At 46.4% G+C, this 14411-nt stretch overlaps 1 protein-coding gene across 1 annotated transcript in view; it reads left to right on the top strand.

Moving 5' to 3' along the window:
- The window catches only part of neurl1aa (neuralized E3 ubiquitin protein ligase 1Aa), a 49427-nt gene extending 35112 nt beyond the window's left edge, over positions 1-14315 (top strand). Inside the window, exons 5-6 of the mRNA XM_061232825.1 lie at positions 8855-9001; positions 9603-14315. Of these exons, the coding sequence (XP_061088809.1) occupies positions 8855-9001; positions 9603-9844 (389 nt within the window). The 3' untranslated portion in view covers positions 9845-14315. The remainder of the gene's footprint in view (positions 1-8854; positions 9002-9602) is intronic.
- Positions 14316-14411: the final 96 nt, after the last annotated feature.

Below are 14411 nucleotides of genomic sequence, written 5' to 3'. Positions count from 1 at the left end.
TTGCATCACCGTATCCATATCGGGGCGTGGCTGTTGCAAGGCTGAGCGGGGTACTTAAGCCAAATCGCCCTTGTAAATATTCAGCTGTGCAAATGGATTATGATGTAGACGTGCCCCATTTTGTGTCTGCTTAGCAAATAAGCAATCTCAATGCGCAACAACAGAAAACAGAAGGAGCGGGACCGTGTAAACAACAGCCCCGGATTACCGGAGCCTGTCTGCACATTTCCAGTTCAGGTTTAGAGGTGTCAAGCTCTGTCATTTTCAAATGCCGTCTGGTAACACCGTTTTGTCTTGCGTCCATGTAGGTTTTAACATGTTGCAACATTTTGTGGGAGGTTTTCTATAGCAGCAAGGGATAACAAAATGGTGAGCCAGACTAATTTTTGACATTTCTAGTCAGAATCTCTCGTACATGTGTGGTAATATAGATATGGGACTGTGTGCTGGGGTAGGTGCTGAACTCTGGAAATGTCGCCTTTGGACTGTGACCTCTGGGTTTACTGTCAGGTGACCTCTGACCTGTGATGTTTGCTGTGGAACAACAATTTAATCTTGTCAACCGCCAATCCCCCTTGCTCCTAGTTTTTACAAACAGGGGCAGCCTGTAGCCTTGTGACTAAGGTACATGACTGGGACCCAGACTTGGTGGTTCAATCCCCGGTGTAGGCACAATAAAAATTTGCTCAACTTTTGGGCCGTTGAGCAAGGCCCTTAACCCCACATTGCTCCAGGGGATATTGTACCCTAGTTGGTCTAATCAACTATCGCTTTGGATAAAAGCTACAGCTAAATAACACATTAAACATTAATATAAATTATATTCTATATGGAATGGCAGCACACAGTTATGCTACATTGGGCACGATCTGGAAATGTGTCTCTTTCTCCATGGCACTACCATCATAAAAACAGTACTGGCTGTTAGGCAAAGTGTGGTCCTTATATTATACAATCGATGTGGCCTACCTTTCATAGTAATGTTTCACTGCAAGGGTTACGTAAGCTGCAGTCTCCAGGAATGGTAGAGTTGAAATTGGAGATAGACGGAGGAAAAAGCTTTTGTTCTGTTGTGCTCTGTCCTGGAATATAGGTCTGCTATTAGTGTGTGCTGTTGGGTACATATTCACCATGAGTGCGCTCTCAGCCAGACAGACAGAAACAAGGATGAGGGGGGAACGCACAGACACATACACACACACACACACACACACACACACACACACACGCGCTCACGCAGACACAGACACTCAGACACACACGCACACAGACACACGCACACGCAGACACACACGCAGACACAGACACGCACGCAGACACACACGCACATGCAGACACACACACACAAGACACACAGACACACACACACACACGCACACGCAGGCACAAACACACACACACAGACAGACAGACACACACACGCACACGAAGGCACACACACACACACACACAGACAGACACACACACAGACACAAACGCACAGACACACACACACACAGACAGACAGACACACACATGCACACACACAGACACACACACACAAGCGCACATGCACACACACACAGGCACACACACAATGCAGACGGACCTCTCAGGAAAAGCCCCTTTGGGTTGATTGAATCCAGCTCTCTTTTACAACACAAAGGCAGCACATCCATAAGTCACATAAAGTCTTTCAGGGTCACCATCTATACTGTCTTTTATAGTACAGCAACAGCGATTAGGGCGTGATGCGGCAGAGTGAATGGCACAAGCAGGCCAGGGCAGAGATGGGTAAGTTAACGGACAGCTGTTTTTGTGAATGCCCTCCTGTGTTCTCTACGGCGTGAATGGCTGCGGGGTTGTGAAACGGAGGGACTGTGTGACTCGGGCTTTATTCCGCGCGGCTCGTGATGAAAGCCCCCCCCCCCGCTCTCCACGGGGGCCGCGGCGGTTATTACGCACACCCTCCACATTCATTATGTATTCCATTAAAATGTCATTCCCTCCACGCTGAGAGCAGCCCCACCCACGACCACTCACAGCCCTGATGCCTCTCTCTGAGACATGCTGCAGTACGGCTCTCACCCACGCGCTCTACATCTCTCTCTCTACGACTGCCTTTACTCTACCTCTCTCTCTCTCCATCTCTCTCTCTACGACTGTCTTTACTCTACCTCTCTCTCTCTCCATCTCTCTCTCTACGACTGCCTTTACTCTACCTCTCTCTACATCTCTCTCTCTACGACTGCCTTTACTCTACCTCTCTCTCTCTCCATCTCTCTATGACTGCCTTTACTCTACCTCTCTCTCTCTCCATCTCTCTCTATGACTGCCTTTACTCTACCTCTCTCTCTCTCTCCATCTCTCTCTCTATGACTGCCTTTACTCTAACGCTCTCTATGACTGCCTTTACTCTAACGCTCTCTACGACTGCCTTTACTCTACCTCTCTCTCTCTACGACTGCCCTTACTCTACCTCTCTCTCTCTCCATCTCTCTCTCTACGACTGCCTTTACTCTACCTCTCTCTCTCCATCTCTCTCTCTATGACTGCCTTTACTCTAACGCTCTCTACGACTGCCTTTACTCTACCTCTCTCTCTCTACGACTGCCCTTACTCTACCTCTCTCTCTCTCCATCTCTCTCTCTACGACTGCCTTTACTCTACCTCTCTCTCTCTCAATCTCTCTCTCTACGACTGCCTTTACTCTACCTCTCTCTCTCCATCTCTCTCTCTATGACTGCCTTTACTCTAACGCTCTCTACGACTGCCTTTACTCTACCTCTCTCTCTCTACGACTGCCCTTACTCTACCTCTCTCTCTCTCCATCTCTCTCTCTACGACTGCCTTTACTCTACCTCTCTCTCTCCATCTCTCTCTCTACGACTGCCTTTACTCTACCTCTCTCTCTCTCCATCTCTCTCTATGACTGCCTTTACTCTACCTCTCTCTCTCTACGACTGCCCTTACTCTACCTCTCTCTCTCTCCATCTCTCTCTCTACGACTGCCTTTACTCTACCTCTCTCTCTCTCCATCTCTCTCTCTACGACTGCCTTTACTCTACCTCTCTCTCTCTCCATCTCTCTCTACGACTGCCTTTACTCTACCTCTCTCTCTCTACGACTGCCTTTACTCTACCTCTCTCTCTCCATCTCTCTCTCTACGACTGCCTTTACTCTACCCCTCTCTCTCTCCATCTCTCTCTCTACGACTGCCTTTACTCTACCTCTCTCTCTCCATCTCTCTCTCTATGACTGCCTTTACTCTAACGCTCTCTACGACTGCCTTTACTCTACCTCTCTCTCTCTACGACTGCCCTTACTCTACCTCTCTCTCTCTCCATCTCTCTCTCTACGACTGCCTTTACTCTACCTCTCTCTCTCTCCATCTCTCTCTCTACGACTGCCTTTACTCTACCTCTCTCTCCATCTCTCTCTCTATGACTGCCTTTACTCTACCTCTCTCTCTCTATGACTGCCCTTACTCTACCTCTCTCTCTCTCCATCTCTCTCTCTACGACTGCCTTTACTCTACCTCTCTCTCTCTCCATCTCTCTCTCTACGACTGCCTTTACTCTACCTCTCTCTCTCTCCATCTCTCTCTACGACTGCCTTTACTCTACCTCTCTCTCTCTACGACTGCCTTTACTCTACCTCTCTCTCTCTCAATCTCTCTCTCTACGACTGCCTTTACTCTACCTCTCTCTCTCCATCTCTCTCTCTATGACTGCCTTTACTCTAACGCTCTCTACGACTGCCTTTACTCTACCTCTCTCTCTCTACGACTGCCCTTACTCTACCTCTCTCTCTCTCCATCTCTCTCTCTACGACTGCCTTTACTCTACCTCTCTCTCTCCATCTCTCTCTCTACGACTGCCTTTACTCTACCTCTCTCTCTCTCCATCTCTCTCTATGACTGCCTTTACTCTACCTCTCTCTCTCTACGACTGCCCTTACTCTACCTCTCTCTCTCTCCATCTCTCTCTCTACGACTGCCTTTACTCTACCTCTCTCTCTCTCCATCTCTCTCTCTACGACTGCCTTTACTCTACCTCTCTCTCTCTCCATCTCTCTCTACGACTGCCTTTACTCTACCTCTCTCTCTCTACGACTGCCTTTACTCTACCTCTCTCTCTCCATCTCTCTCTCTACGACTGCCTTTACTCTACCCCTCTCTCTCTCCATCTCTCTCTCTACGACTGCCTTTACTCTACCTCTCTCTCTCCATCTCTCTCTCTATGACTGCCTTTACTCTAACGCTCTCTACGACTGCCTTTACTCTACCTCTCTCTCTCTACGACTGCCCTTACTCTACCTCTCTCTCTCTCCATCTCTCTCTCTACGACTGCCTTTACTCTACCTCTCTCTCTCTCCATCTCTCTCTCTACGACTGCCTTTACTCTACCTCTCTCTCTCTCCATCTCTCTCTCTATGACTGCCTTTACTCTACCTCTCTCTCTCTATGACTGCCCTTACTCTACCTCTCTCTCTCTCCATCTCTCTCTCTACGACTGCCTTTACTCTACCTCTCTCTCTCTCCATCTCTCTCTCTACGACTGCCTTTACTCTACCTCTCTCTCTCTCCATCTCTCTCTACGACTGCCTTTACTCTACCTCTCTCTCTCTACGACTGCCTTTACTCTACCTCTCTCTCTCTACGACTGCCCTTACTCTACCTCTCTCTCTCTCCATCTCTCTCTCTACGACTGCCTTTACTCTACCTCTCTCTCTCTCCATCTCTCTCTCTACGACTGCCTTTACTCTACCTCTCTCTCTCTCCATCTCTCTCTACGACTGCCTTTACTCTACCTCTCTCTCTCTACGACTGCCTTTACTCTACCTCTCTCTCTCTCCATCTCTCTCTCTATGACTGCCTTTACTCTACCTCTCTCTCTTCATCTCTCTCTCTACGACTGCCTTTACTCTACCGCTCTCTCTTTCTCTGTATCTGTCTACCTCTCTCTACCTCTCTCCATCTCTCTCTCTACGACTGCCTTTCCTCTACCTCTCTCTCTTTCTCTGTATCTGTCTGCCTTTACTCTACCTCTCTCTCTCTACGGCTGCCTTTACTCTACCTCTCTCTCTCCATCTCTCTCTACGACTGCCTTTACTCTACCTCTCTTCTCTGTATCTGTCTGCCTTTACTCTACCTCTCTTCTCTGTCTCTGTCTGCCTTTAATCTACATCTCTCTACCTCTCTCTCTAAGACTGCCTTTACCTCTCTCTCTCTCTCTGACTTCCTGCACTCTATCTCTCTCTCATCTCTCTCTACCTCTCTCCAGTTCTCTCTACGATTGCCTTTACTCTGTCTCTCTCTCCATCTCTGTCTCTATTTCTGCCTTTACTCAATCTCTCTCCATCTGTCTCTGTCTGCCTTTACTCTACCTCACATTCTCTCTACTTCTGCCTTTTTCTCTACCTCGCTCTCTGTCTCCATCTCAACTTCATCTCTTTCTTTCTCTCTTCATGTCTGCTTCTGCCTTTTCTCTTTCTGTCTCTCATTCTCCTCTTCCTTCTCCCTCCCTCCTTCTCTCACTCTGACGTCTGTCTCAGTGCAGTCACCCAGACGACAGGACTGGCTGTGACCCTGCTGACTCACCCTCCCCCACCCCTCCATCTTGTTTTCTCCCCTCTCTTTCCGCCCAGTCTTCCGAATGGAGTTTAAAGAGCAGCATATGATGGCAGTCTCTGCCCCTGTGTGTCATCATTCCCCAGGCTTCTCCTTGCCACCTGCAGGCCCTCAGTGTCCGTGCGTTCCTTAAACCTCCCACGCGGCACGTTTACATCCTCTCCCAGGTTTTCCAGTTTAACCAGGAAGTAAGTCGTGGTGGAGCTGCATAAGAAACCAGCTTCAACATCTCTTCAACCTCAACGATGGTCACAAGTGCTTATGTTACATTTATATTACTGCCATTTAGTGGACACTCTTCTCCAGAGCAGCTCCCACAGCTGTTTCGAGTATATCCATTAATATCCATTAACCGTTTCAAGAGTCGTTTTTTTGGAATGTTATTCCCAAAGTACTAAATTGGTGTTCTAGAACTTCACTGCTGTCATTTACCAGTATTTCATTAGAGAGTTCAGTTAAGAACATTCTAATTACATATTAGTCATCTTACACCTTAAGGCAGTGGTAACCCACCCTGTTCCTGGAGACCTGCCATCCTGTTGGTTTTCATTTCAACCCTAATTTGGCACGCCTGACTACTAATTAGCAGCTCACCGAGACCTCTAGCTGTTGAAGGAGGTGTGCTTTGTTCAGGTTGGAATGAAAGCCTACAAGGGTGATAGACCTCCTGGAACAGGGTTGGTTACCATTGGTTACCGAAAGGGTTAATTTAGGCAACAACCTTTAGGCTACCAGCCCAGTTCCCTGACCGTTACACTACATTGAGGGCTATGGGGGAGCAGCTTTTTTTGGGGACCACCATGTTTGGGGGAATGTTGTACCCTACCCATGAATTATATAGGAATATGACTCAGATCCCATAAGGATAGGAGGTGTCAGTGCTTTCTTAGAGACTGAAGTTATATGGGTAGCCTACTTTAATACTCAATACTCATACTCAACGGGGTTACGTATGTTCATACGACATCTCATTTCCTCTGACTGGTTGAGAATAACGATCAGCAATACAGCCATTATGATGTCTTTGTTGTACTTTGAACATTACTGTTTCTATGTGCAGTATGTTTAAAATGAGCTTACATTGGCAAATTACATTTTATGCAGAATTGGACGCATTTGGCTATGCTGCTGCTCTACAAGTTTAAAGCAGGGCATATTGAAATGGGGTTTGGCATGTTGGTATATTTGCTACCGTAAACATGCAAAGATTGTTTGGTTTTATATATAAGTAATGATTGCCCCATGGTGGACCTGACAGATACCACATATAAAAATGATTAATAATAAAATCAAGTTGAAAATCAGATTAAAAGTGTATGTGTCCAGGGGTGTCTCGGTGGCGCAGCCTGTAGAGCACTGACCGCATGCTCATTGCGAGCCGCGACGTGGGCGGTTCGAATCCGACATGTCGCATGTCTTCCCCTCTCTCTCGCTCCCATTCTTCCTGTCTCTCTATACTATATACTGTATAAAGCTGAAAAAGGCCTAAAAAATATCAAAAAAAAAAAAAAAGTGTATCTGTCCAATACACCTGTTTATGTGCACAGAAAGGGGTGTTGCCCTATCATCCTCTGTGTATCCAGTGGAATTGCGAGCATTGGGAGTGAACTTGGGCACTCAGAACATGGCATTGTGGGAATTCCCCCCCGTAGCTGTGGAGAAACAGCTGTCCCGGGCCCCGCCCTGCGCTCTCCGAGCGGAGGGCTCGGAGGGTGGGCGCGGGGCCAGGACGGCGACCGGGTCAGCTGTCGCCCTCCGTGCTCGGACGGCCGGCGGTCAGATGTTTTCGGCACCCCTGGCCCGGCAGGGATCACGGTCCTGGTTGCCGTGGAGACCCTCGTGAGTACAGCAGGGAAACACAGGCTGAGCGACTCCCGGCTAAAGCCGGGATGAGCCCGGACACTGGCAACTGTATCTGTGTAGGGCCAGTGCTCACACACTCACACTCACACACACACACACACACATACTCACACACACGCACACACACGCACACATACTCACACCCACCCACACACACTCACACACACACACACGCACCCACCCACACATGCACCCACACACACTCACACACACACACACACACACACACACACACACTCATACACAAACATATGCACTCACTCACACACACACGCACACACACACACACGCACGCACACACTCACACTCACACTCACACACACAAACATACACATATACACGTGTGTACACACACACACATGCATGCACACACACAAACTCATGCACAAGCGCACTCACACACACACACACACACACACACACCGTACACGCACACACACACACACACGGCAGTCTTAGCCAGCTCCAAAAATATCCCCGGTGTAAGCTGATGAAAGCTGGAGCCGTTTTGTTTTTGTCACAGTGTAACAGACACCGCTCGGCGCTGTGTGCGTTTCTCAGAAACGCGAGGCAGCGTTCGCCTCCTGCATGTCACTGTCATCCCAAAGGAAAAGAGAGAAACTGAAACTGCTTCAAAACGAGAGATCAATACCCCGCTGAAACGGGCGGCGTTACCGCGACTCAGCCGGTGCGCTGTGGCACAGAGGGCGACCCCTCCTGCACGGCTCCGTCTGCTGTTGTCATTCAGTGTCACTGTCCATGTCGTCCCTACCTCATCACACGTGCCGTTCTGTAGATACAGCCCGCCCAGCCCTGCTCCTGGACGTCTACCATCCCGCAGGCTTTCAGTTAAACCCTGACTTAGCGCACCTGATGCTACGTATTAGCAGCTCACTGAGAGCTCTAGCTGTTGAATGAGGTGTGCTTTGTTAGTTTGTGACTGAGGGCTAACGATTGGCCGGTTTATGACTGAGGGCTAGCGATTGGCCGGTTAATGACTGAGGGCTAACGATTGGCCGGTTTATGACTGACGGCTAACGATTGGCCGGTTTGTGACTGAGGGCTAGCGATTAGCCTGTTTGTAAATGAGGGCTAATGATTGGCCGGTGTGTGACTGAGGGCTAATGATTGGCCGGTTTGTGACTGAGGGTTGACGATTGGCCGGTTTGTGACTGAGGGCTGACGATTGGCCAGTTTATGACTGAGGGCTAGCGATTAGCCGGTTAATGACTGAGGGCTAACGATTGGCCAGTTTGTGACTGAGGGCTAGCGATTAGCCGGTTTGTAAATGAGGGCTAATGATTGGCCGGTTTGTGACTGAGGGCTAACGATTGGCCGGTTTGTGACTGAGGGCTGACGATTGGCCGGTTTGCTCCGCAGGTTCCACTCAGGTGGCTGATGCGCGCGGGCCGTCCGCCCCCTGCTCGCCCTCCTCCAGCCCCAACACCCCCTCCGGCCTGGGCAGCGGCAGCTCGGAGCCCACCCTCAACAGCACCTGCGGGGGCGCCTTCTGCAGCTCCACCGGAGGTGAGCACCACCCCGCCCCCGGTCTGGATCCCCCAGGTTCACCCTTACCACGGCCTGCTCAGCCCACTCTCAGCCCAGAGTTATAGTAAACACGTCCTGCATTTTTATCATTCGTTACGCCTTAAATTTGACATTAGCTTCTTTGGCATCATTCATTGATCCATTCACTGTATTTGTGGAGCTCGGTAGTGGTGGATGTTGCGTTAAAAAAGTAGCCCTACTGAAACGTTGTGCTGAATCTGGCCCTCGAGCCCACACAGCAGAAATACAATCTCTGTGTGGAAACAAATGTTCCAGTATCGGGTGCTCGCAACGTCCAAGAAAGCGTGTAATTGAATTATTTGAGAGAGAAGAGCACTGCCTTTGGAACTGACCAAAATGACTTCATTACATCACCTTCATTATTCACACATCACATATGAGCAGGAACATTTTATCTCCATTTTTACGGCTTATATTTTATTTAATTTGCTTCATTTATTAATAAGCTCGCCGTACAGCAGCGGATCCCCACAGATGACTTCATATCTCGCTCAAAGCCACACTGCGCTTCTCCGAACTCCGGCTCACATTTCCCCTCTCTCCCCCTCCTCCTCCGCAGGAACGACCCCCAGCTCTCCCGTCAGCCTCCCCAAGTCCCCCACCTTCCCGTCGGGCCCCGGGGCCTGTAACGACGAGTGCTCGATCTGCTACGAGAACGCGGTGGACACGGTGATCTACGCCTGTGGGCACATGTGCCTCTGCTACACCTGCGGCCTGAAGCTGAAGAAGATGTCCAACGCCTGCTGCCCCATCTGCAGGAGGGCCATCAAAGACATCATAAAGACCTACCGCAGCACGTAGGAGCCCCGTGCCGCCAGGCATTACCCAGGCCCCTGGGCGAGGCTTCCGAGGTCAGGGAACATTAGCCCTGTTTACCACAACACTTCTCCCCGTCCCGGGCGGTCCTTATTTCTGGTTCTTGTGCGGTCGAACGCGCGAGAGGTCCGTTTATATTTCACAGGCCTACTGTGAAAGCACTTTGTTGCCCTGCGGAGGATGTTGGGAGTCTGTTAAAAACTAAAAATCATCTCCAGGGGTCTGAGAAGATTCAGGACATTTTAGAGAAGCTGACTGGTCCAACCGCCGTACAGGAGATGAACATTTCACAATCCTGTCTGGGTCACAGAGTCTCTGTGTGGGAACACAAGATGTGTTTTATAAAGGTGTTTTATTTCTACTAAAATTTCTTAAACCAGCACAATCCTCCATTTAATTTAGGGTGATATCAGCTCTTTGAACCATGAGAAATCCAAAACCCAGCTGTATCAAACCGTTTTGGAACAAGCCTCTGCATATCACAACTTGTGTCTGTGTAGTACTGAGGTCTGAAGTTGCAGGAACAGTCCCAAAAAGGAAACCGCAGTTTATTTTGGTTGTGTTCAGCTCCATACAGTGAATATCTGTACTGTTTTGCAGTCACATCGTTTCGTACGTAAAGATTGGATGTAAAAAGGTAGAAGACTGGCAGCTTTTTTTGTTGTTTAGAAAGTGACAAATGTCTCAAGTCCGTAGCAAAAGGAAAAAAAAAAAAAGCTGCTGCAACACACCCTGCACGCTGCGAGTAAATGTTTTAACACAGCGTTCATCCATACGGTACAGCGCTGTACAGTCGTGTAAATGCGCTCTGGTACTGGAGACAGGATGTCGACCGTGGCAGAATGTGAGCGGGTATGCTAACGTGGAAGCGTTCAAACTTTTGAGCCTCAAACCCTGTGCAGGCGCTGGTCACATGACTGGACCGAAGGGTACAGTTTTACCGCGGGTGACAGCGAGCGAAGGCCTCCCCTCGCTAACCGGTGCACTGTGAGCCCGGACAACGAGCCAGCGGTTTGGGATCTCGTGGGAGTCCGTTCGATATCGCGCCCGCGGGGATGTATGTAACAGTGGGAATGTAGTCAGCGGCAGTCACAGGGACTAGCCGCTAGCCTTAACGTAGAATAGGCCGCTGTGTTTCATAATGGAACCCGGTTGTTTTCTGAGTAATTTCTCATTTCCTGCCGTGAGCAGACACAAAATTCGCTCCGGTGTAGTATGTATAACCACTGCGCGCTAATTACAGTTGTGGTGGTGGGGTTGACAGAATGGTTTGGTCAAAGGTCGGGGGTTAGTGACAAGAAATAAATGACAGAAACGTCAAAAAAGATACCGGGAGGAACATATTTACAGACCAGTTGGATTATAAACCATCTCCTTTAGTAAGCATGTCACTTACAATATGAACTTATTGTTATATTCTTTGCTCTGTCCTGTGGTTGGTAGTTAATATGTATGCCATTTGATAAGGATAATCCATAGGTACTGTACCTACTGTGTATGTGATTTTATATAATTTCAAATGACTAAACCACATCTCAGAGTATGTTAAAAACAGTGTGAATCGGAGGAATCTGTGTAAGACAGGTTGTGTTTGTACAGTATGGGTGCAAGCAGCAGACCATAACACAGAGACTGATGTCTGGACAGGGGATGTTTTAAAGCTGCCATCTTCTTGCGTTGGGAAACTTGTGCTGAGATTTTAAGGGTGACTTTTTTTTCTTGGTGTGAAACTAGAGTGTAGTTCGGGCCTTCTGGTGAATACATTCATTACTGACAGTACTAGTTTACATTGTGTAATTTACTCTTACATCTTTCATTTTAGTATATGGATATTTGGATAAAATGACTTTTTCTCAGTCATTTTAATTCATCGGGCTTGATTTGGCTGAAAGGCCCACTCCGTGGCCTTGCATGTGTCTGCTAGAGGGTACAGAAATGTTCTGACGTCCAGAAATTCACATTTTCACAAATTTCTTTATAAACTAATGAAAATACTTTATGTCTGTGAGGAATTGTGCGAGAGATGCCCGAAGGGAGGAGCACACATAAGTGGAAATAATACTATGTGGAATGGGCAGAACAGAAGGTAAACAAATAAAATCATGAAATTGATATGCCACAAAGGTCAGCCACGTGTATATGACCTTAACAACAATATTCAGGTCAATTTCAGACAGCTTTCTTTTTAAACTCGCCTATCCAAACTTCAGGTTTTCCCGAGATGCCTATGAGATTTTATAATGCGCTTTCTGAGTGTGAGAAACTTTGGAAGCTGTGGCTCCAAAACAGGCTGGTATTAAAAAAAAAAGGACAAAAATCTAAAATGAAATGAATCCTTGTCTTTAAAAACTGAAAGAAAATAGCCGGTATGCCTCAGCACTGCTGTAGAGTGCACATCCCCAAGGAAATTATTTGAAGTTTTCTTTTAAAAAAGGGATAATGTGATGTAACATATAGTTAAATATTTAAGTCTTGAATATATGCTGCTAAGGTGTTTGCTGTGACTCTCTTTGGGCAAATGCTAAAATCAACAGTACATTTTCAATGCATATATCGTATGGTTATAAGATATAGGCTATCGCTTGATGTGCTTGTGTAAGTGATTGAATGTTAACTTACTTTAGAAAAGCAACTTCTTAGTTACAGCAGCAATACCAGATGTGTTTTGTCAACTTTTTTCAGTTTTCCATCATTGGGAGAAGCTTATTTAGACTGTAACTGAGTATCTGTTGTCTGAATTATAGATTCCAATAATCATCTCATTTAAAAAAAAACTGAATAGAATATGAAAACATAGTATATTGTGCCTTTTGGCAGTACTTCACAATCTTATTGAACATATGCAGTAACAGCAGAGTGAAATTATGTAGAATTATGTCAAACTTTTACATGTAAATATTTTGGCGTAGTATTCATTCCAGGTACACTCCTGCAAAAAAAAAAAAAAAAAAACATTTTAGCAGAGGAACAAGACAGAGCCTAGTTTTTGGGTGTAATACATTTCTCAATACAAGTAATAAGTCATCCCATTTCAGTAAGTCTTTCCTATTTACATAGCTTTCACTATCAACATTGCAAGATGTATGCTTAATGTCACTTTAGATTTTAAACAGATATCTGAATTGATAAATCATTAATGCAGTCTCTGGATATTTTTACTTTGAGCATATCCCAGTAACTGCTGATACTCTTTTTGACCAAATTTGTCAATAATGGAAAAAAATAATTATTTTATTTTCTGAAATGATGAAAAATATTCGCTATTTACTGTAAAATAAGTTTATTTATTTTGCCATTGATTTATTATATATGGGTCCGGTGTGTATGGGTTTTATGTATGTAGCTATGTATATATGTACAGAATTTACAATTGTTCAGTTCAATCAATAAAAGTGCTACTGTACGTGGACACATATCACACCGTAATTGAACACCGTACTGTACCAGTGAAGCAACTGACTTCAGCACATTTAACACCGATTACAGCGCAATGGTCCACGAGTCCCACCTCTGCCTGGAACGAAGTTTAGAAGATATGAACTCTAGGGTACGTGTTGGCAGGTAGTGCTAGATGTGCACAAATCAGCCTTCGCATTATATATTTGGGTATCTCGCTTATACAGAGCATATTTTAATACATTTATACTGCAGGGTATTTACCTTGGGTCAAGAGTATAATGGTAGTTCCCCATCTGTGAAATCCACATCTCAATAAGCAGCCCAATCAAACCGTTATACGACATTAGCAAGCCGCATTTATAATTCTGCCTTCTGCACGTCCAATCAAGCACTTTCCCTAATTATTTCATACCGAGATGGGGCTTTGGTCCGTTTAGCCAGGATTTCCGTGAATAAATCCAGAGTAAAATAGTCTACAACTCGATGGTGTCGTAATCGCAAACTAGCGCCGCGGCTTCACTATCCGGTTCCATACTTTGTGGTCTTTATTTATTGTCGCTTCGCTTTGCGTGGTGTCACTGTTTGTCAGGTTTCCTTTTATTTTACGGTTTTGATATAGTATTTTTTCACCTTAAATTTGGGGTGGATCTTTTTAGTTGAATTCCATCAAACCGTTTTCCTCGACGGTTTAATGATCCTGTTAGCAGCTGGGAGAAAAAAGCCAGAAGCTTGACAATCACTATGGTTACCCCAGATATTCATCATGGACTGTCCATGTTCATAGTTCACTCAATCCCTACCCGTGACTATTGGGACCAAATCACAGGACAAGGTTCTGTCTACCATGACAGTTTCACAGAGAACCCCCCAACAAAAAAAGTCTGGTTTATTTTTATCTTTCTTTTTTACTCATTTTCAATATTTGTTGTGACTGATATTGAAATGCCACTCAATCTTTTTTTGTGTTCATGTAATACTAGTTTAAGTGATCTGTCTGTAAATTCTGTTCTCTGCGTGAGTCAGATGATTGTTGCTGTCAATAAACTTTCCAGACGTGTTTCAGCTCCAGTGTGCCTGTCCTTTCCCCCTCACGCATGGCATTCCTAACGGTTAATCAGGATGAGACCGACCATCTCACTTCCACCGGTACAGT

This window comes from Conger conger, chromosome 2, assembly GCF_963514075.1.
Source record: "Conger conger chromosome 2, fConCon1.1, whole genome shotgun sequence".
NCBI lineage: Eukaryota > Metazoa > Chordata > Actinopteri > Anguilliformes > Congridae > Conger > Conger conger.
The sequence above is the reverse complement of the archived record's forward strand: the minus strand, read 5'-3'. Positions and strand labels throughout refer to the sequence as shown.